The sequence below is a fragment of the Staurois parvus genome, unplaced genomic scaffold, assembly GCF_062004578.1.
Source record: "Staurois parvus isolate SC_StPar_1 unplaced genomic scaffold, SC_StPar_1.0 ptg002140l, whole genome shotgun sequence".
Taxonomy (NCBI): domain Eukaryota; kingdom Metazoa; phylum Chordata; class Amphibia; order Anura; family Ranidae; genus Staurois; species Staurois parvus.
The window spans coordinates 97,176-116,531 of record NW_028319936.1 but is presented as its reverse complement, the minus strand read 5'-3'; the positions used below and the strand labels follow the sequence as shown (position 1 = coordinate 116,531).

The 19,356-nt window shown below is 40.5% G+C and overlaps 2 protein-coding genes across 2 annotated transcripts in view; both read left to right on the top strand.

Annotated features, from left to right (window-relative positions):
• The window catches only part of LOC149432435 (cell cycle control protein 50B-like), a 47,171-nt gene extending 33,019 nt beyond the window's left edge, over positions 1 to 14,152 (top strand). Inside the window, exons 5-8 of the mRNA XM_089665125.1 lie at positions 6,147 to 6,237; positions 6,459 to 6,605; positions 7,372 to 7,575; positions 12,560 to 14,152. Coding sequence (XP_089521251.1) covers positions 6,147 to 6,237; positions 6,459 to 6,605; positions 7,372 to 7,575; positions 12,560 to 12,744 — 627 coding nt within the window. The 3' untranslated portion in view covers positions 12,745 to 14,152. The remainder of the gene's footprint in view (positions 1 to 6,146; positions 6,238 to 6,458; positions 6,606 to 7,371; positions 7,576 to 12,559) is intronic.
• Positions 14,153 to 18,793: 4,641 nt separating this feature from the next.
• ZMPSTE24 (zinc metallopeptidase STE24) overlaps positions 18,794 to 19,356 on the top strand; it is a 44,346-nt gene continuing 43,783 nt past the window's right edge. The window contains exon 1 of the mRNA XM_089665186.1: positions 18,794 to 18,985. Coding sequence (XP_089521312.1) covers positions 18,884 to 18,985 — 102 coding nt within the window. The 5' untranslated portion in view covers positions 18,794 to 18,883. The remainder of the gene's footprint in view (positions 18,986 to 19,356) is intronic.

Genomic DNA, 19,356 nt, shown 5'->3' with positions numbered 1-19,356 from the left:
TTTAGGGTATATCGATGTTGATTCATCTATATACATGCGTTTACATTACATCTGTTAGGTGTCTTCACTATATTTTCTGTGTGTTGTTTCCAGCCCTGTATGTATTGTTTTTTTGGCTAACAGCTGTTAAGGATTATGATGAACGATAATATATTCACTACATAGCCGTGCTTGTATCTGGCATCGTAGTTGTTGGTAATTAAGACCACAACAAAATGGCGCTGGACTGAGATGCGGACATCGTAGCGATGTCTGTTCTGCGCATGCGCGAGGACGCCGGGAAAATGGCGGACGCGCTTATACGATTGCCTAGACACTATTTATACGGGGTTTGGAGTAGATGTCTGGTTAGCTGACACACTCCCTATGAATACGTGCACATGGCACGAAACGCGTCAGGGTAAGAGCAGCATATCCCAGACATTACGCCACCGCATGGAGCGGCGGCCATCTTTGTACACCTTTATGGTCAGTTTTATTTATGCAGTCCTTGTCTTTCTTTTGGACCAATAAATTTTTATTTTAAACGGTATCACACCATCCTGGCTTTTTTTTCTTGGGACCCTGCTGAGTCCATTACTTGCAGAGTCTCCTAGGGGACAGCTGAGGGGTGTTTTTAGTGTGGTAACACACGATCCATTAGAAGATACCTTGGACGGACTGCTGTACTTGGATGATGACCCTATCCATCTATGAGACAACTCCGTTTGGATATCGGGATACCATCTATATGCATATTTGAATTATGCATCTGGTGAGTGCATGATTCAATTACTCTGATCACCGGAAGACGCACGTTTTTCAGTCACCATTTATTGTCTAAAGGACTATTATTGCTTTTTTGCACAGTTTTTGGCACTTTGTTATCACTTTACATATATATTGTTTATAATTATACTGTACTTCAGCGCTGCGCCCCCTCTTCTTTTTTGAGTGATCAAAAGAGCCCTGAGACACAATGCCATCCATGAGTTAAACTGAAAAACAAAATATTTCATCTTTGTGACTCTTAAATAGAATTTGCATAATTTGTAACGCGGTGTAAATCTTCCATATGTGTAGTCTATAAGGAAAATGTGTATAACATTTATGATGTTTTGGTACAGAACACCTGATGTACTCCATGCCCATGAGTGCTTCTCCTGCCTGCTGGCGATGTGAGAGAATCTGGATCCCTTTACCATATTTTTTTGGGAATGTAGGTCTATCATTCCCTTTTGAGAGGATGTACGGTCCCTGCTACGTTCATTACTATGTACCAACCTTCCTTTTGAACCACTTTACTTTCTACCCTTCCCAGGCCTCCCCAGATTGTCCAAACTCTTCATGCATGTTCTGACGGCGGCCAGGAGAAGCATCCCAATGTGTTGGCTCTCTTCCACACCCCCCTCGCTGCCGACATTATTTAAGATTATTACAGACATAAGAAAAATGGAATACTTAACCGCTCTCCATTCCAGCTCTGTATTCATATTTGAAACTGTATGGGATGCCTATATCTCTGCTCAATTTGTTCAAAATGTACTGATTTTTTTTTCCACTGTTTCATTGACGTATATGTGTGTTGTGGTGTGTGTGGGGTTTTTTTTTTTTTTTTTTCTTTTTTCAAAGTCTCATGTATATTTATACGTGTGAAAACTCAATAAAATGTTAATTACAAAAAGTTTGCATGCGTTTGGAGAACTAAATACAGTATGTACATGTTTTCTTAAAAAAAAAAGTGGGCAGGCAAAACACATTTCTTATGGGATTCATATTCATCTGTAGGCCAGAACAGAATTGCACAATCACAAAACGTGGCAACAAGAAGACAAATGAAATGACCTCTGTACAAAAGTCGGCATACTCAGTTCTTAACCACTTCCAGTCCGGACACTTTTACCCCCTTCCTGTCCAGGCCAATTTTCAGCTTTCAGCACTATCACACTTTGAATGACAATTGTGCGGTCATGCAACACTGTACCCATATGAATTTTTTAGCATTCTTTTGAGACAGAACTCTTTTTATTTTGGTGGTATTTATTTACCACTGGAATTTTTTTTTTTTTTTTGCTATATACAGTAATACCTCGGTTTAAGAGCGCCTCGGTTAAAATAATTTTCGGTTTACAAATTTAAAATCCACTGAAAATAATGCTTCGGTTTACAAATTTTGTATGAATTTTTTTTCGCAATACGAAGTATATGTCAGTGCTGATTTTTAAATGCAATTGCTGGCTTTTTTGGTGTGCGTGAGTGTGTGGGGTTTTTTTTTTTTTTTTTTTTTTTTTTTTTTTAATTGTCGACAATTCTTTTACATTCAGCTGTCAGTGGGGAATCCCGCTGACAGCTGAAATATTAACACATGGTTGTCACTACTAAAATGCCGCATGACTTGATAAAATAACTCATGCGGTATTTATTAGTGTTTACTTTTTTTTTGATCTCTGGAACAAATTAATTGGTTTTCAATGCATTTCTATGGGAAACGGCGTTTCGGTTTAAGAATTTTTCGCTATAAGAAAAGTCCTGCAGAACGAATTAAATTCTTAAACCAAGGTATTACTGTAAATGAAAGTCCAAAAATTTTGAAAGGTTTTTTTCTTAGAATAAATTTTGGCCAAGATTTGATGAAATATTTATTCGCAAAATGTTATGTTTATCTTTTTAGTAAAAAAAAAATAACCCAAATTAGTTTAATTATAATTTAATTTTTTTTTACTTTTTTTATATTAATGGGGTTTTTTTTCTACATTCTGTCACCCTAGCACAGCAATGGGCAAACTACGGCCCGCGGGCCGTATACGGCCCGGCGGACCTTTTAATCCGGCCCGCGGAGCTAGGCTCCCGCAAGGCCAGTGGTCGGCAAGCCGCGGCTCTTTACAAATTTAGATGCGGCTCTCCTGTGTGCCGGGCGCCCGCTCCCCTCCCTCCTCTCCTCCTCTCCCCTCCCTCCTCTCCTCCTCTCCCCTCCCCTCCTCTCCTCTCGGATGGCCGCCCCCCCTCTCGGATGGCCGCCCCCCTCCCTCCTCTCGGACGTCAGGACTCTGCAGCTGTCAGGATGTAGGCGGGGCAGCGTGACGAACTCCTCTCACAGTCCTCCCTGAAGACCAGAACGGCGCGGGAATACGAGAGGAACGCGCGGACCAAAGGTAAGTGAATTGACACAGGGGGGGGACTTACTATATGGGGGATGAATTACTATATGGGGGACTTACTATATGGGGAATGAATTACTATATGGAGGACTTACTATATGGGGAATGAATTACTATATGGGGGACTTACTATATGGGGAATTAATTACTATATGGAGGACTTACTATATGGGGAATGAATTACTATATGGGGGACTTACTATATGGGGAATGAATTACTATATGGGGGACTTACTATATGGGGAATGAATTACTATATGGGGGACTTACTATATGGGGAATGAATTACTATATGGGGGACTTACTATATGGGGAATGAATTACTATATGGAGGACTTACTATATGGGGAATGAATTACTATATGGGGGACTTGCTATATGGGGGATGAATTACTATATGGGGGATGAATTACTATATGGGGGATGAATTACTATGTGGGGGATGAATTACTATATGGGGGATGAATTACTATGGGGGATGAATTACTATATGGGGGATGAATTACTATGGGGGATGAATTACTATAGGGGGGATGAATTACTATGGGGGGGATGAATTACTATATGGGGGACGAATTACTATATGGGGGACGAATTACTATATGGGGGACGAATTACTATATGGGGGACGAATTACTATGGGGGATGAATTACTATATGGGGGATGAATTACTATGGGGGATGAATTACTATATGGGGGATTAATTACTATATGGGGGATTAATTACTATGGGGGATTAATTACTATGCTTACTATGGGGGAATATTACTATACTTACTATGGATGACACATACACATCATTCATCTACTCTTGGTCCGGCCCCCGGGTCCAATATATGAACCCATTGCGGCCCTCAAGTCAAAAAGTTTGCCCACCCCTGCCCTAGCAGTACAGTATCGCCATGGTGACACTGTACTACATGTGGGGAGTGTTTTATTTTTACACCGATTTGCTTTTACACCCATTAAGGCTGTAAAAGCAATCATTTCTCCTTCTCTCTGGCTGCATTCTTGCAGCCATTGAGAAATACTGAGTGAGCTGTGATTGGTCACAGCTTGTCACATGGTACAAGGCTGTTGTGAATAGCCTTGTACCATGTGACCTCTGTGATCATTCACAGATTTCACACATAGTAAGCAATGAAGTCACAAGTGACCTCTTGCTTACTACTCTGCATGTGATCACTGATTGGCCAATCAGTGATCCGGACCTCGCACAGAGGTCCCGTACGACGATCGGTGTTCCATTGTGGCCAGAGGACACCGGATCGTGGTGCTGCACACTCCCAGGGAGCGTGCACAAGCAGGGGACGGGGAGGCAGTTTATAAACGGCCACCGGCCCCTGCACTGCCACCATCCGGCCGTTTTATATACAACGGCCGGGCAGGAGGTGGTTACTACTGGTTGCCTGATTTAGCATCAATGACAGCATGCAGTCTTTTGTAATAGTTGTCTATGAGGCCCCAAATTCTTGCATGTGGTATAGCTGCCCACTCGTCTTGCCAAAATGCCCCCTAGGTCATGCAAAATCTTTGGTCTTCTTGCATGGTTGAGATATATCCTCAGAGTGGCTTGATGATATTGATGTCAGACTGCTGGTCACTCTAGAACCTTTACCTTTTTCTGCTGTAACCACTGGTGGGCCAACTTGGCCTTCATGCTTAGGGTCAATGTTGTGCTGGAAAGTCCAAGAGCGTCCCATGCACAGCTTTCATGCAGAGGAATGCAAATTATCTGGCAGTATTTTCTGATAACATGCTGCATTCATTTTGCAATCTAATTTTCACAAGATTTTCCAGTGCCCTTTTAGAGCTCCCACATCCCTAAAATATTGGTAAACCACCGCTATGCTTCACAGTGGGGATGGTATTCTTGTCGCTGTCTACCTGACCTTGGCTTGGTATCGAGATTCCCAAATATTCCACTTATCAAAAAATGATTGGACGGTAGTGAATTGCATATTCAAGGCTTTGGATATCTTCTCTTTTTTATAAAGTTCCATTACCTTGGTATGCAGGTCTTTTTGACAATTCGTTTCTGTTCCCGTGGCTCAGTATCGAGCTTGAACGTGTGCAAAAGTATTTAGTATAACAGAACTATTGTATAGCACTTGAAAATGGCTGCCTCATTGCTCATATACAATTTTTATAAACCTGAAATTTTTTTTTTTTTTTTTTTTTAAGGGGAATAAAGTGTGGGTAAACCGTTCCAACAGAGGCAAACCGAGTTAAAAAAAAAAAATCTAAAAAGGAGGTTCTAACCCTTTCCCACTGCATCCAAAGCTAAACTGAATATTGTGGCTAGAATTAGGATTTGGAGTTTATTTTGTGTAATATAATTTAATGTTTGAAAGGATCCCGACCTTTTAGACCCTTTTTTTCCTTTTATATCAGTATTTTCCTTTTTCTGTGCTGCGCAGCTGTCTGGGTGTGGCATGGGCTCAATCGATCGAGCAATCAAAGTAAACCAACACTCAGGTGGGATACAAGAAGATTGCGAAGTTTATTACGTACATTACAGCTTATATTGACAAAAACCACAAACCCAAATTATCCAATAGTAAGGCAAACCTAAATTATCCAATAGCAAAGCATACCTTTCTCTTTTTCCCAGATACTAGACAAAGTTTAATTTTCCCTAAACGGTTAAACCCCAGTCTGTACATTCTGCCTATTTGGTTATGTCCCCGGATCTCTTATCTGAGTATCAATCTATATCTATATAAGAAACTTTGAGAACATCTGCGGTATAGCTTTCATCCTTGTACAATTGCGGTTACACCTGTTACATACACATTCTAAAATTTTCCATATAAGCTTGAAAATAATGCTGATATTTCATTTACTTAAAACATCACTCTAACTCTTATAACCATGCAAGCATAATGAAAACAAAATGGTACATGAATCAATAGCCCTAGCTCATATTTTCCCACATGTTTGCATGTTTCTTTACTGATTATAGTCATGTGAATAGTAATTTATTTTATTTTTGTTTTTCATTTTAGAATCCGTCTAATGATTGTTTCCCATATCGAGTGAACTCTGAGCAAAAGCCAATTGCTCCATGTGGCGCTATTGCGAACAGCATGTTTAATGGTAAGAATTTTGCACTACAGATAAGGCTACTTGTACGTGGGTATTACAACCTTCTGAACTGAATGGACTGCCTAACACAGTACAAAATCAGTGAATTGCGGCCCACTACATCCTGGTGTGAACAGGCCCTAATGCTGATGGTTTCTCAATAGTTAAACTTTCTTCATCCAAAGGCACCTGTATTTCATATTTTAACTTTTTTTTTTTTTTTCCCATTTCAGATTCTATTACCTTGTATTACTTCAACAGTAGTGGAACATATGAGGAAGTTCCATTAAATGGAAAAGGAATTGCATGGTGGACAGATTACAACATTAAATTCCGGAATCCAGTTGATGGCAATCAAAACCTATCTTATATCTTTCAAGGTGAGTTAACAAAAAAAAAAAATGGCTAAAATAGTAAATATACCGCTGTGCTCAAAAGGTTATATACCCTGGCAGAAATTGTGAAATGTTGGCACTGATATTGAAAATATGACTGATAATGCCAAAAAATGCTCTTTTATTGAAGGATGATCATCATATGAAGCTATTTATTATCAAATAGTTGTTTTGGCTCCTTTTTTAAATCGTAACGATAACCGAAATCGCCCAAATGGCCATGATCAAAAGTTTACATACCCTGGAATGTTTGGCCTTGGTACAGACACACAAGGTGACACGCAGATTAAAATGCCAATTAGAGGTTAATGTCCCATATCTGTGGCTTTTTAAATTGCAATTAGTGTCAGTGTATAAATAGTCAATGAGTTTGTTAGCTCTTACGTGGAAGCACTGATTAGGCTAGATACTGAGCCATGGGGATCAGAAAAGAACTGTCAAAAGTCCTGCGTAACAAGCTAATGGAACTTTATAAAGATAGAAAAGGACATAAAAAGATGCTCGAGCAATTTCCAGTTAAAGTAGTGCAGTACTGAATGGCAAAACATGCCGTGGTCCTAAAGAGGGTAAAACTGAGGTCAAGTGGTTAAAATCTGTTTTGTAATTTACTGAAGAATCTTTATTTTTATTTTCACTCTACTTATATAAGTAAATGTATGCATGTAACAGCCATTTTATTGTAATTGGATGCAGTGATTTTATACCTAAAAGTGAACCTTATTTGGAAAATGTTTTCTTAAACAACCTCCAGGGACAGCACCGCCTATAAATTGGTCAAAGTCCGTGTACAACCTGTCCAATGACACTTATAATAATGGCTTCATAAATGAGGACTTTATCGTATGGATGAGAACAGCAGCATTGCCTACATTTCGGAAATTATACCGGAGAATTGATAGTGGAAATTTTTCAGCTGGTTTACCTATGGGACAGTACAAACTTGTGATTGAGTACAGTATCCTTTTCACAGAAACTGGAAAATGTGTGTTTCTATTTACTGTTTTTTAGATTTAAAGCCTAGTTCAAGCTGAACTTGTTTTTTGATAGTGTGGGGGCAGCTTCGAGCTCTTTTAGGTGTTTATTGCTGAGGACCGAAAGTAATGGGACATTCTCAACAGGTACACAGACATAAACAATATTTAGAAGAGCTAAGCTGGCCATAGATGGTTTGAATTTTGCCCAGTTCGGTAGGGACCAGCCGATACGCGAACCAAGTATGGGCAGGCTAAATGTACCCAAGTTGATAGATCAACTTGGCTACAACCAACCTGCCAGATTTTACATGCCATTTATTAGTAATCACTGTGTTGACCACATAGTTACATAGTCTGGCTGGAAAAAGACAAAAGTCCATCCAGTTCAACCAAAACAAGTTATGATCCTAAACCCACAGTTGATCCATAGGAAGGCAACCCCCCCCTCCCCAGCAAAGCATCCAATTTGCTCCTGGAGGGTGGAAAAAATCCTTTCTGATCCCTTGAGAGGCAATCTGATATTCCCTGGATCAACTTTACCTATAAATGTTAGTATCCAGTTATGTGTATCTAGGAAAGAATCCAGACTTTTGTTTTTTAAAGCAATCCACTGAGCTGGCCAGAACCAACTCTTGAAGGAGTCTATTCCACATTTTCACAGCTCTTACTTACTTTTACCACACCAAACTGTGAAGTAACATTTACTGTTAATCAAAGTGCAAAGTACAGTGGGGAAAACAATTATTTGATCGCCTGCAGATTTTGTAAGTTTGCCCACTTACAAAGAAATGGTGGGTCTATAAATTCTAAAATACACCTATGATAAAACATTTCTAGAGACAGGATATCAACCAAAAAACACGATACAAATGTTAGAAAGCGAGTTGCAGTTCAGTGAGTAAAATAACACCACATCAACCCTATGGGCATGACCAAAGAGCTGTCAAAGGATGTAAGGGGCAAGATTGTAGATCTGCACAAGGCTGGAATGGGCTACAAGACCATCAGCGAGAAGCTTGGTGAGAATGAGACAAATGTTGGAGCTATTACTCGCAAATGGAAGAAATACAAAATAACCATCAATCGTCCTCGGTCTGGAGCTCCATGCAAGATTTCACCTTATGGGGTAAGGATGATCATAAGAAAAGTGAGGGATCAGCCCAGAACTACACAGGAGGAGCTTGTGAATGATCTGAAGGCAGTTGGGAGGACAGTTATCAAACCATTGGTAACACAATACACCGCCATGGATTGAAATCCTGTATCACCTGCAAGGTCCCACTCAAAAAGGCACATGTACAGGCACATCTGAAGTTTGCTAATGAACATCTAAATGATTCAGAGAAAGATTGGGGAAAAAGTGCTGTGGTAAGATGAGACCAAAAATGAGCTCTTTGGCATTAACTCAACTCGCTGTGTTTGGTGGAAGACAAATGCGGACTATGACCCTAAGAACACCATCCCTACAGTCAAGCACAGTGGTGGAAACATTATGCTTTGGGGCTGTTTCTCTGCTAAAGGTACAGGTCAACTTTGCTGCATTGAGGGGCCAAATGGACAGGGCCATGCATTGTAAAATCTTGGATGAGAACCTTCTTCCCTCAGCCAGAACACTGAAGGTGGGTCGTGAATGGGTCTTCCAGCATGCCGACACAAAACATTCCGCCAAGGCAACAAAGAAGTAGCTCAAGAAGCAGAATATTAAGGTCAGGGAGTGGACTCTCCAGTCTCCACCTTAATCCTATGGAGAATTTATAGAGGGAACTGAACGTTAGTTGCCAAGCGACAGCTAAGAAACCTTAAGGATTTAGAAAAGATCTGTAAGGAAGAGTGGACCAAAATCCCTCCTGAAATATGTGCAAACCTGGTAACCAATTTCAAGAAACATCTTTCCTTTTGTGCTTGCCAACAAGGGTTTCTCCACCAAGTATGTTTTGCTTGGGGATAAAATACTTATTTTACTCACTGAACTGCGACTTCTCCATTTATAACATTTGTATTGTGTGTGGTGTTTTTTTTTTTTTTTTTTGTTTCAGGATTTTTGGTTAATATTCTGTCTCTATCATTTCAAATACACCTGTGATGAAAATTTTATATAGCTTTCATATAATATTATTTTTTTTTTTTTTTTTTGTAAGTGGGCAAACTTACAAAATCTGCATGGGATCAAATTCTTTTCCCCACTGTATCTACTTCACAGTAGCACTGTGATGAAGTAAGATCAAAATATGTAAAGCATATATACATTATAATGAACGTCCACAATCCTCAAAGTGTTTCATTCCTCCTCAGCCTGCTTCTTCCCACAAAAATACCACAAAGTGCTGAAGCACATTCCTCTCTCCTACAAACACTCAGACTTGCCATTCCTTGCATAGCAGGCTCTTAAATATTCCACATCTGCTCTCTGGTAGTAGTTCTCAACTCTAAGCTCCTTACTCCACTCCACCAGGTATCATTACCGTGAAAAGAAAAAATGTCACCAATGGTACAGTAACCAAAATCTTTAAAAGTGAAAAGCCACTCTCACCATGTAAAAAAAAACATTGTGCTCCTCTAAAATCTCAAATGGATAGGCGTCAGATGTGGTGTTACTAATGTGTACCCTCATCCCTTCCGGTTCCGGACCGGATGCCACATCCAGTCGCTCACTTCTGACATCATTGCTTACTACGTGTGAAATCTGTAAATGATCACAGAGGTCACATGGTACAAGGCTATTCACAACAGCCATGTACAATGTGACAAGCTGTGACCAATCACAGCTCACACAGCATTTCTCAATGGCTGCAAGAATTCAGCCAGAGAGAAGGAGAAATGATTGCTTCTACATCCTTCATGGGTGTAAAAAAAAAAAAAAAACCCATAAAAATATAAATTTTAAAAATGTTTTTACATTTTTATTTTTTTTATAATTTTTGGTTATAAACTAATTTGGATTATATTTTCTTTTTTACTAAAAAGATAACTGAATAAATTTTGGCCAAGATTTGAAGAAAATATTATTTGCAAAATTTTATAAGAAACTTTTGCAGAATTTTTGGACTTTCATTTATATAGCAAAAAATAAAATAAAATCCCAGTGGTGAATAAATACCACCAAAATAAAGCTTTATCTGTCTCAAAAAAATTCATATAGGTACAGTGTTGCATGACCACGTGATTGTCATTCAAAGTATGATAGCGCTGAAAATTGGCCTGGACAGGAAGGGGGTGAAAGTGTCCGGACTTGAAGTCAAAGCAAGTGTAAACGAGCCCTTAAAGAGTCACTTAACCACTTCAACACAAATTAAAAAAAAAAAATTAAAACGTCTTCCTGAAAGTTAGGAGCATAATGTGCTAGTATGCATTGCATAAAGGCACATTATGAAAGACTTACCTGACAACTAAGCTCTCCAGAGGAGTGCTGTCATGGCTCCCTGGGGCTTCCATCTTCACCTTCCAGGTTTGCAGGCTGCAGCTGTTTGACTGGCCAAGCTGCAATGACATCACTTCCACGCATGAGCCAGTATCCGCTGCGGCACGGCTCTCCATGGACAGCATGCTGAGAGCGCAATGTGCATTGTGCTGGTGACATCACTGGTACTGCTAAAGTTAAATATCTCCTAAACTGTGCACATTTAGTACATATTTATTGTATATACAGGTAAGTCTTATTATAGGCTTACCTGTGTGTTTTTTTTTTTTTTTTTTTTCCGTCTTTAAAAACAGACTTGACTACTGCTTCAACATCCTTGGCAGATGCCCTGTGTGTGTTGATCTCATACTTGCAATACCTACAAAATTAAAGCAAAAGCTAAATAAAAGACTCTAAAAAGCTGCAGGTGCTGTAAGCGAGCTTTTTCGGAGACTTTGAAAGCTCTTTGAAGCACCATTAAAGTGACATGGTGTATAATTTTTGAAGCAAGGTAAACAGGACTGTAAGCTAACCATTTTATTTAGTGACAGGGGCTTTGATTGGCGTTCAGAGTGCTTTTAAAAAGGCTTAAAGATCCTACTGCAAAGAATAGGACTTTTAGAACTATTTTAAAGTGACTCTTCAAAGAAGAATTCCAAGATAGGCAAAAAAATCACCCATTAGTAAACCCTCTAAGCAAGGATTACATCATATCCTCTCCTCTCTCTCTCTCTGCGGTAAATGGAAACTACAGTTCCAATCAACCACAGGAAACTGTAGTGCATGTGCGTGGGTACACTAGGTCTGTACATGTTGAATGTGTTAAGTCTTGGTCCGCCCACCACTGCAAGTGGGACTGAATTACATCACTTCTTCCTGGAGAAAACTACAGCAGGGATGAGCCAAGGAAACCAAAGAGAATTAAAGGTTTGATTTAAAAACTAATAGGCTATTTCAGAGCAACTACTGAGTCAAAGCACCGGTCGCTAAATAAAATGGTTGGCTTCCAGTCCTGTTTACAAGTTTGTGTTTTGCTTTGCTTCACAAATTATAACCCATGTTGCTTTAGTAGTCGCGTACGGCACAAGCAGCTTTTGAGAGGCTATTATTCCGCTTTAGCTTCGCTTTTGTTTTGGATGTATTGCAGGCATGAGATATCAACACGCACAGGGCATCTGCCAAGCTTCAATAAAGCCCCGCCAAAGCATCAAAGCATTTTGAAGTGGTAGGTGCTTTTTAAAGTGTGTTTAAGTCAAAGCAAGTATAAATGAGCCTTTAGCCTTTCACTAGTTTAAAAAAAAATAAAAAAGTGTATTAAAGATCCTACTGCAAAGAATAGGACTATTTTAAATTGAATCTTTTGAGACTCTCCACTTAAAGAAGAAAAAATTGTATTAAATATCTTGCTGCAAAGAATAGGACTTGCTCCTAGTGCTGCCTAGCTACGCTGGATGAAAACTCTTCCTTCCAAAACACAGGATAGGGAAGTAAAACTTTAAACTAGGACTGTCTCTCTTTAAGAAAAATAAAACTTTGGTATATGAGAATCCTTAACTATTTCTCAACAGATTATCCAATAATAGGTTTTGGAGGAAGAAAGAAAATTGTCTTCAGCACTGTATCTTGGATGGGAGGGAAAAACCCGTTTCTGGGCATAGCATATCTTGTATTTGGTTCCTTATGTACATTCTTTGCGATCGTAATGCTTGTTGTGTTCATAAAGTATCAGGGTAAGAATGATGATGATATCTAACGCAACATAAATCTAGAACACTGCAAGTGATTTCAGATATAACTTTGTTTACATGTCAAAATGAAATGCACATATTGCATTCCTATGATAAACATTTCATGGGCTTGATCCTTAATGGACTGATTCAAACTCTGTCATAATGGAATGCATTTAAATTTCCTTTTATACCTCATTTGCAAGCCCTTACTGATGCATGATAGTGATAGGTTTTCCACTTCAGGGACCCGTCTGATCCTTAAAGAATAAGTTCACCTTTTGGAACATGTTAAATGTTCAACCCCCCCCCCCCCCTCTTTTTTTTTTTTTTTTTTTTTTTTTTTTCTCTATAAAAAGACTGACAATTTTGAGAACAAAAACTATATTTTTTACTTTTTTGCTATTAACATGTCCAGTAAAAAAAATTTTGAAAATAAAATTTCATCAAATTTTGGGCAAAATGTATTCTGTTGCATGTCTTTGCTGAAAAAAAAAAATAATCCCAATACGTGTAAGTAAATTGGTGTAGGTGAAAATTATAGCGTTTACAAATGCGGCATATATACTGGGATTTTTACTAGTAAGGGTATCATTACATCACGCACACCCCTTATCCGGACATGCGAAATCACATGCGTGTGTATATATATACGTGATTTTGCGCACCCGTGCTACCCTGCAGCAGTATATCTGCTATTTACGGCCATGGGACTTGTAGTTCATTCATAGAACTCTTAAGTGACGACAGCCTTAGTGGCTGTCAGCTTGTAGTTCTCAATGAATTACCACGGCGCTGTGGAACACTAAGGTAGTTCATTGATTCTTCCTGTCAGTATATCTGCTTGCCCATATATCCCGTATGGGCAAGCAGATATATACTGACAGGTCTGCAGGAGACCTGCATGGCACCAGTAATCTGCTGATTGCTGGTGCAATGCTTTTACAGGCTTCTGCAACAAAAGATAATTGCACTTTTTTTTTTTTTTTTTTTTTTTTTTTTTGCAGGAAAAAAAAAAAAAGTGCATTTTGTCAAAAGGTGAACTTAATCCTTTTTTAATGGTAATGGTTTTTGCTCTGTCTCCATAACATTTCTTTACGCACCCTGGGCTTCCAACTTACTGACTTTGACTTTTAAGATAAATCATTGTGATGTCCCCTTGAAAAGTGACTTTGCCATATGTAAACCGGTGTTTTTTTGTGTAGTATATAATATATACATGTAGGATCTGTATATGAGATGCAACCCTCAAAATATGACAAGAAAGTAAAAAAAGCAGGTTGTGCCTACTTTTTGTTATAGTAAAAATCTAAGTGGAAGTCCATATACTTCCTATTTACTGGTGTAGGACCATAAGAACTGGGAGTTTAATGAGGAAATACTGATTTTTGTTTTATATGAAATACAATAAATCAATTTTTAAAGAAAAACAAATTTATTTCTATGTTTTGTCACTTGTTACTCAGCATTGTAATAATACTACAATAGTTTTTTTTGACAATCCATTATAAGCTTACTTGAAAAATCTTTTGTTCTGTGAGTTCTGCCTGTCTGCTGACCATCTCTTTCCATAACTTCATGCTTTTCATCTCCTCCTGCTGTTTACTTTCAATTGCTAAAAAAACACATATCCCATGGTATTCTGCTGCCTATAAAAGGATTCCTGTACTGACTGCTGAAACTCCACCCTTTAGCACCTCTGCAGTTTAGAAAGTAGGCTCTGTGAAATGTGTGACACAGCAGTGCCCACTCAAGGATATAGTGAGTGACACAATTAAGCCTAGTATTTGCAACACTGGTAAAGAGCAGCATAAACAGCAAACCATATAAACAAGGAGCAGTGTAAACTGTAAGGGAGTCTGGCGGTACCCCTCTGCAACAATAAAACAAGTGTCCTAAAGTGCACTCTGTGTCTATTCCCCTGAATGTAGATGTATGTATAGCTCCTTAAGGGGGTTCCCCTAAGAGGTAGTTGTATGTTTGTCACCTGGTTTGCAGACTTGAGCTGGCTATCCATGGGCCCAGCAAAACAATAAAAAGTAGCTGGTATAACTTTAAAAGTAGTGATATTACAATATAAATACAGAATGTTACCAATACATAGACCACTACAGGAAAGTAAGTTACAGAAAAAAGGAACAAAGAATAATGTTGATACGTTACGCAGACAATCTTGGATTCCCATTGTGCTCAGTGATCAAGAGGTCCAGAGAAGAGCAAGTGGGGGTCTTGCGTTTGTGCTGTATACAGTGAAGGAAATAAAGATTTCCTTCGCTGTATACATAAATATGCTTGGCGATAGTTTGGTAGCCCAGTCCAGCCTTGTGTAGGTCTACAATCTTGTCCCTGACATCCTTGGACAGCTCTTTGGTCTTTGCCATGGTGGCGAGTTTGGAATCGGATTGCTCCTGGGGACAGGTGTCTTTTATACAGGTAACAAAATGAGATTAGCAGCACTCCCTTTAAGAGACTGCTTCTAATCTCAGCTTCTTACCTGTATGATAGGTATCTGGTAGCCAGAAATCCTGCTGAATGATGGGGGATCAAATTCTTATTTACCTCATGAACATGTAAATCTGTGCATAATTTGTTAGACATGCATTTCTTTTGAATTTTTTGTTTATATTCTGTCTGTGTTACAATACACCTACCATTCGATTTTTAGAATGATCATTTTTGTGAGTGGGCATTCAAAATAAGTAGGGGGTCAAATACTTATTTCCTTCACTGTACTCTTTGCAAAGACCACCCCTAGATTAACCCACCCAGGTAAAGTCACACCCTTCCACATATCTTAATCTCTAATGGGTGGAGAGCAAGACACTGGTCAGTTTGGATCACTAGCTGTTATAGAAGACAAAGGTCCCAGCTGCCTTCCTTCACATTTACCTCAATCAAGTTCTTTGAAGTGATATCCCCCCCAGAGTTATTTGTCACATACCCCTTTAGTGCTATTTAACCTGACGGAATTCTCTGGCCACTTGGTAGTGTAATCTAGGCCTGGCTTATGTCCTTTCTATTAGTGCAGTTCTCAATGTCCACTTCCTGGAATTTCTTTAGAACTGAGGCTTGGATACCTATCAAAAGTTAATGAAGGTAAAAATTATTGTAGGCCCAAAATATCCATTACAATAGAAGCCAGGACCAAACAGCCAGACCAGTCCAAGGTCTGTGCTACATATTATTTTAAATAGATACACTTTAAAGCTGCTAGCAACCACAGCAAGTGAGCCAATGAGGAGAGAAGGGGGTAGGGCCAACCACAGCTCTGTGTAAATAAATATACAGAACAGTGGCTCGGGAACAAGCCTGCTTAGGTCCCCCATAGCAAGCTGTCTGTTCTGGGGGCACTCAGCAGGAGGGAGAGGCCAAGAGTGGACCCGAGAAGAGAATCGGGGCTGCGCTGTACAAAACCACTCCTCGCGCGTGCGTGTTTTTTTAACTTGTCTTTAATATCACTTTAAACTCAAAACCAAAAATGTAATATATTGCAGCTTATCCCTCATTAGATGTGATGGCTGCATTCATTTTCTTTGGCTTCCCCCTCCCCCCATTTTTACCTGAGGATCTGGCCAGTAACACACCACATGTATGAGTGCTCCCATTCTGGATGAAGGAGCATAGGAGGTACAGCAGTATTGTCAATCTTAGGGAAGGGAGTGGTTTAAATGTATAAGCAGATTTAAAGCAAACAAACTGAAGCCAAATTCCAGCTCACACTTTATAATCAGTTACAACAAACCAGTTTTGTTTTTTTTTGTTTTTCCTTTTTGGGAAAAATGTTTTGCATGAAAAAAAATAAAAGCAAAATGGTTTGTCTCATCAATGTAAATGGACACGGACTTATGGGATGGATCACCAGATGAAAATAGAAGAAAGCCTAAAAGAGAGACCAATGAAGCCACCAGAGCTAAAAACTGATAAGCTACAATATAAAAATGTTTACCTTTTGGGTTTAATGCTGCTTTAAAAGAGAAGTATGGGTTTGTTTGTTCCCAAGTTATACTTACCTAGGTGGATGCAATATCGGGCCGATGCTACATCTGTCCCCCACCGGCACTGTGTGTGAGAATGCAGCAATCACATGACCACCGAGTTCTCACCACCAGTGTGAGCAGAAAGTGGTGACGATCAGTGGTCAGCTCATTGGAGTGCTGGGCTGTGGAAAGGGAGGGTGCAGCTGGCTCAGGCTCTCTTAGTGCCTGGCTGAGAGGGTGAGACAGGTGCCGCTCCAGACTCTGGGGTGGATCCTGACTTTAAAGTCAGGATCTTTCCCCAGCTTGGACTGGCTGAGTTATGTCAGTGGACAGCAGGATTCAGTCCACTGTCAGCTTAAAACTGGCCACAGGAGTGCAGAACAAACTGCACTCCTGTGATCCACAGAAGTACAGACACTTCCTAGTTATAGTGTTTGTAAAGGCTGGAGGTTTTTTTTTTTTTTTTTTACCTTCATGCATTCTATGTGTAGCATCCTTCCCAATACTTACCTGAGCCTCATTGCGATCTATGAATGACAGCCTCAGCTGTCCTGGGTCTCGGCCTCCTCATTGGCTGAGACAGCAAGCAGGAGCCATTGGATCCTGCTACTGTCAATCACAGCCAGTCAGCCAATGAGGAGAGAGGGGTCAGGGCCAAGCCTCAGCTCACACACACACGGAGCAGCAGGTGCCCCCATAGAAAACTGATTACCGTGGTGGCACCCGACCGACAGGAGAGCCTGCAGGGAATCCAAGAAGAGGAGGATCCAGGCTGCTCTGTGCACAGCAGGTAAGTATAGCATGTTTGTTATTTTACAAAAAAAACAAAACCTTTAGAATCACATATAAGGAAATGGACGCAAGGAGGTTCTCTCATTCTGGGAGGATGTCATATGATGTCCTCCCACTCTAATTGCACGTGTGCAGCTCCGCGATCTGTGGTGCGTTGTGTCCCTTGGACACAGCGGATCATCGATCAATGGAAAGAGCCGAAGACATCTCACATCTGATTGCATTTAAATAAGGAAATGTTGGTTATCGGCATTTCTCTCCTCACGAGCTGTCACGCTGACAGCTCGTGAGGAGAGGAGAGCAGGTACTCGGCATTCCTAAGAGGGGACTTGTACACTGATCATCAGGGCACTGCTGATCAGTGTGCCCTGATGATCAGTGTAACCCCATCTGTGCCACCTGTCAGTGTCCATCAATGCCAGCTGTCAGTGCTCATCAATGTCACATTGGTGCCTATCTGACCTGCCTTTCAGTGCCACCTATCAGTGCCATATATGAGTGCTGCCTTTCAGTGCCCATTAAGATGCCTGTCAGTGCCCATCACTGCAGCCTCATTAGCGCACATCAGTGAAGGAGAAAAATCACTTATTTACAAAATTTTATAACAGAAACTAAGAAAATTTTTTTTTTAATTTCAAAATGGTTAGTTTAGCAAAAAAAAAGAAAAACCCAGAGGTGATTAAACACCACCAAAAGAAAGCTCTGTCTCAAAACAAATGTTAAAAATGTCATATGGGTACAGTGTTGCATGACCGTGCAATTGTCATTCAAAGTGTGAGCGCTGAAAGTTGAAAATTGTCCTGGACAGGAAGGGGGTTTAAGTGCCCTGTAGGTGAGTGGTTAAAACAGGTGCTCTGTGGCAACACAATTACGTTTACATATTTTTTTAGTGCACGTTGCCACAATGCATACCTATAAATGGAGCATTAGAGAAGTGCTTGAAGAAAACCACACATTCCAATGGTGGCTAAAGCAGCTGGTCTTCCGCCTCCATGTAACCTGTGAGGTCATTTCCTTCCCTAAGACGCCCGTAGCTCTCTCAGGACTGAAGAGTCAGTAACCCACTTAATATACAGCCAACCACTTCTCGTCCTCCATTGTCCCTGTGCATCTATCATCCATCACTCTCCATGCCGCGAGGCTGAGATCGTGTGACCTTCCACCAATCGCGGCTCCCGAGTAATCATAGCTTAGGAAAAGCTCCAAAGGCGGAAGCGTTCTTCGCCAATCAGAGCAGGCGCTTTCTAACATAGTAACCAATGAGCGCTTTGCAGTAGGCAGGACCGCGCTATGAAGGCTTCGGTTGTAGTCTACGTCACGCGTGGACCAATCACCGCTCGGCTGGTTTGGTTTCGGTTGTGAGCCGGTTGCTGGTGCTGCTCGTACGGCTGCCAACATGGTGCTGTCTGAGCTGGCGGTGGAGTGGCAGATATTCTACGCCGTGTTGCTCTTCTCATGGCTGGTGTACGTGTGGGAGGCCTATCTGGCCAGCAGGCAGGTGAGTGAGGCTGCTGAGGGGGGAAGTCGTGCTTTGTCACTCATGGAGGCCTCTACAGGGAGGAGTGATGAGCAGGATGGCTGCATGACATCCTAGCAAAGGGCTGTGAGCTGCTGTACTCGATCAACTGAACCCCTTATACACGTCTGGGAGGACAGAAGAAACCGAGGGCAACAAGGACAATGGTTTGAGTGGACTGTAGTACAATGTAAGGTCCTCCATTGATATCTGCCCCTCCGTGTACAAATGGCTGCATAGTAATAGAGGCGATCTGTACCTGTGAAGTAAAAAGGAACCCATTGTTGCAGGATCCTGGGTCCTGTGAGGACCACAAATCTTGTGGGAAGGCTCTCACCTGCTGGGCTTGACTG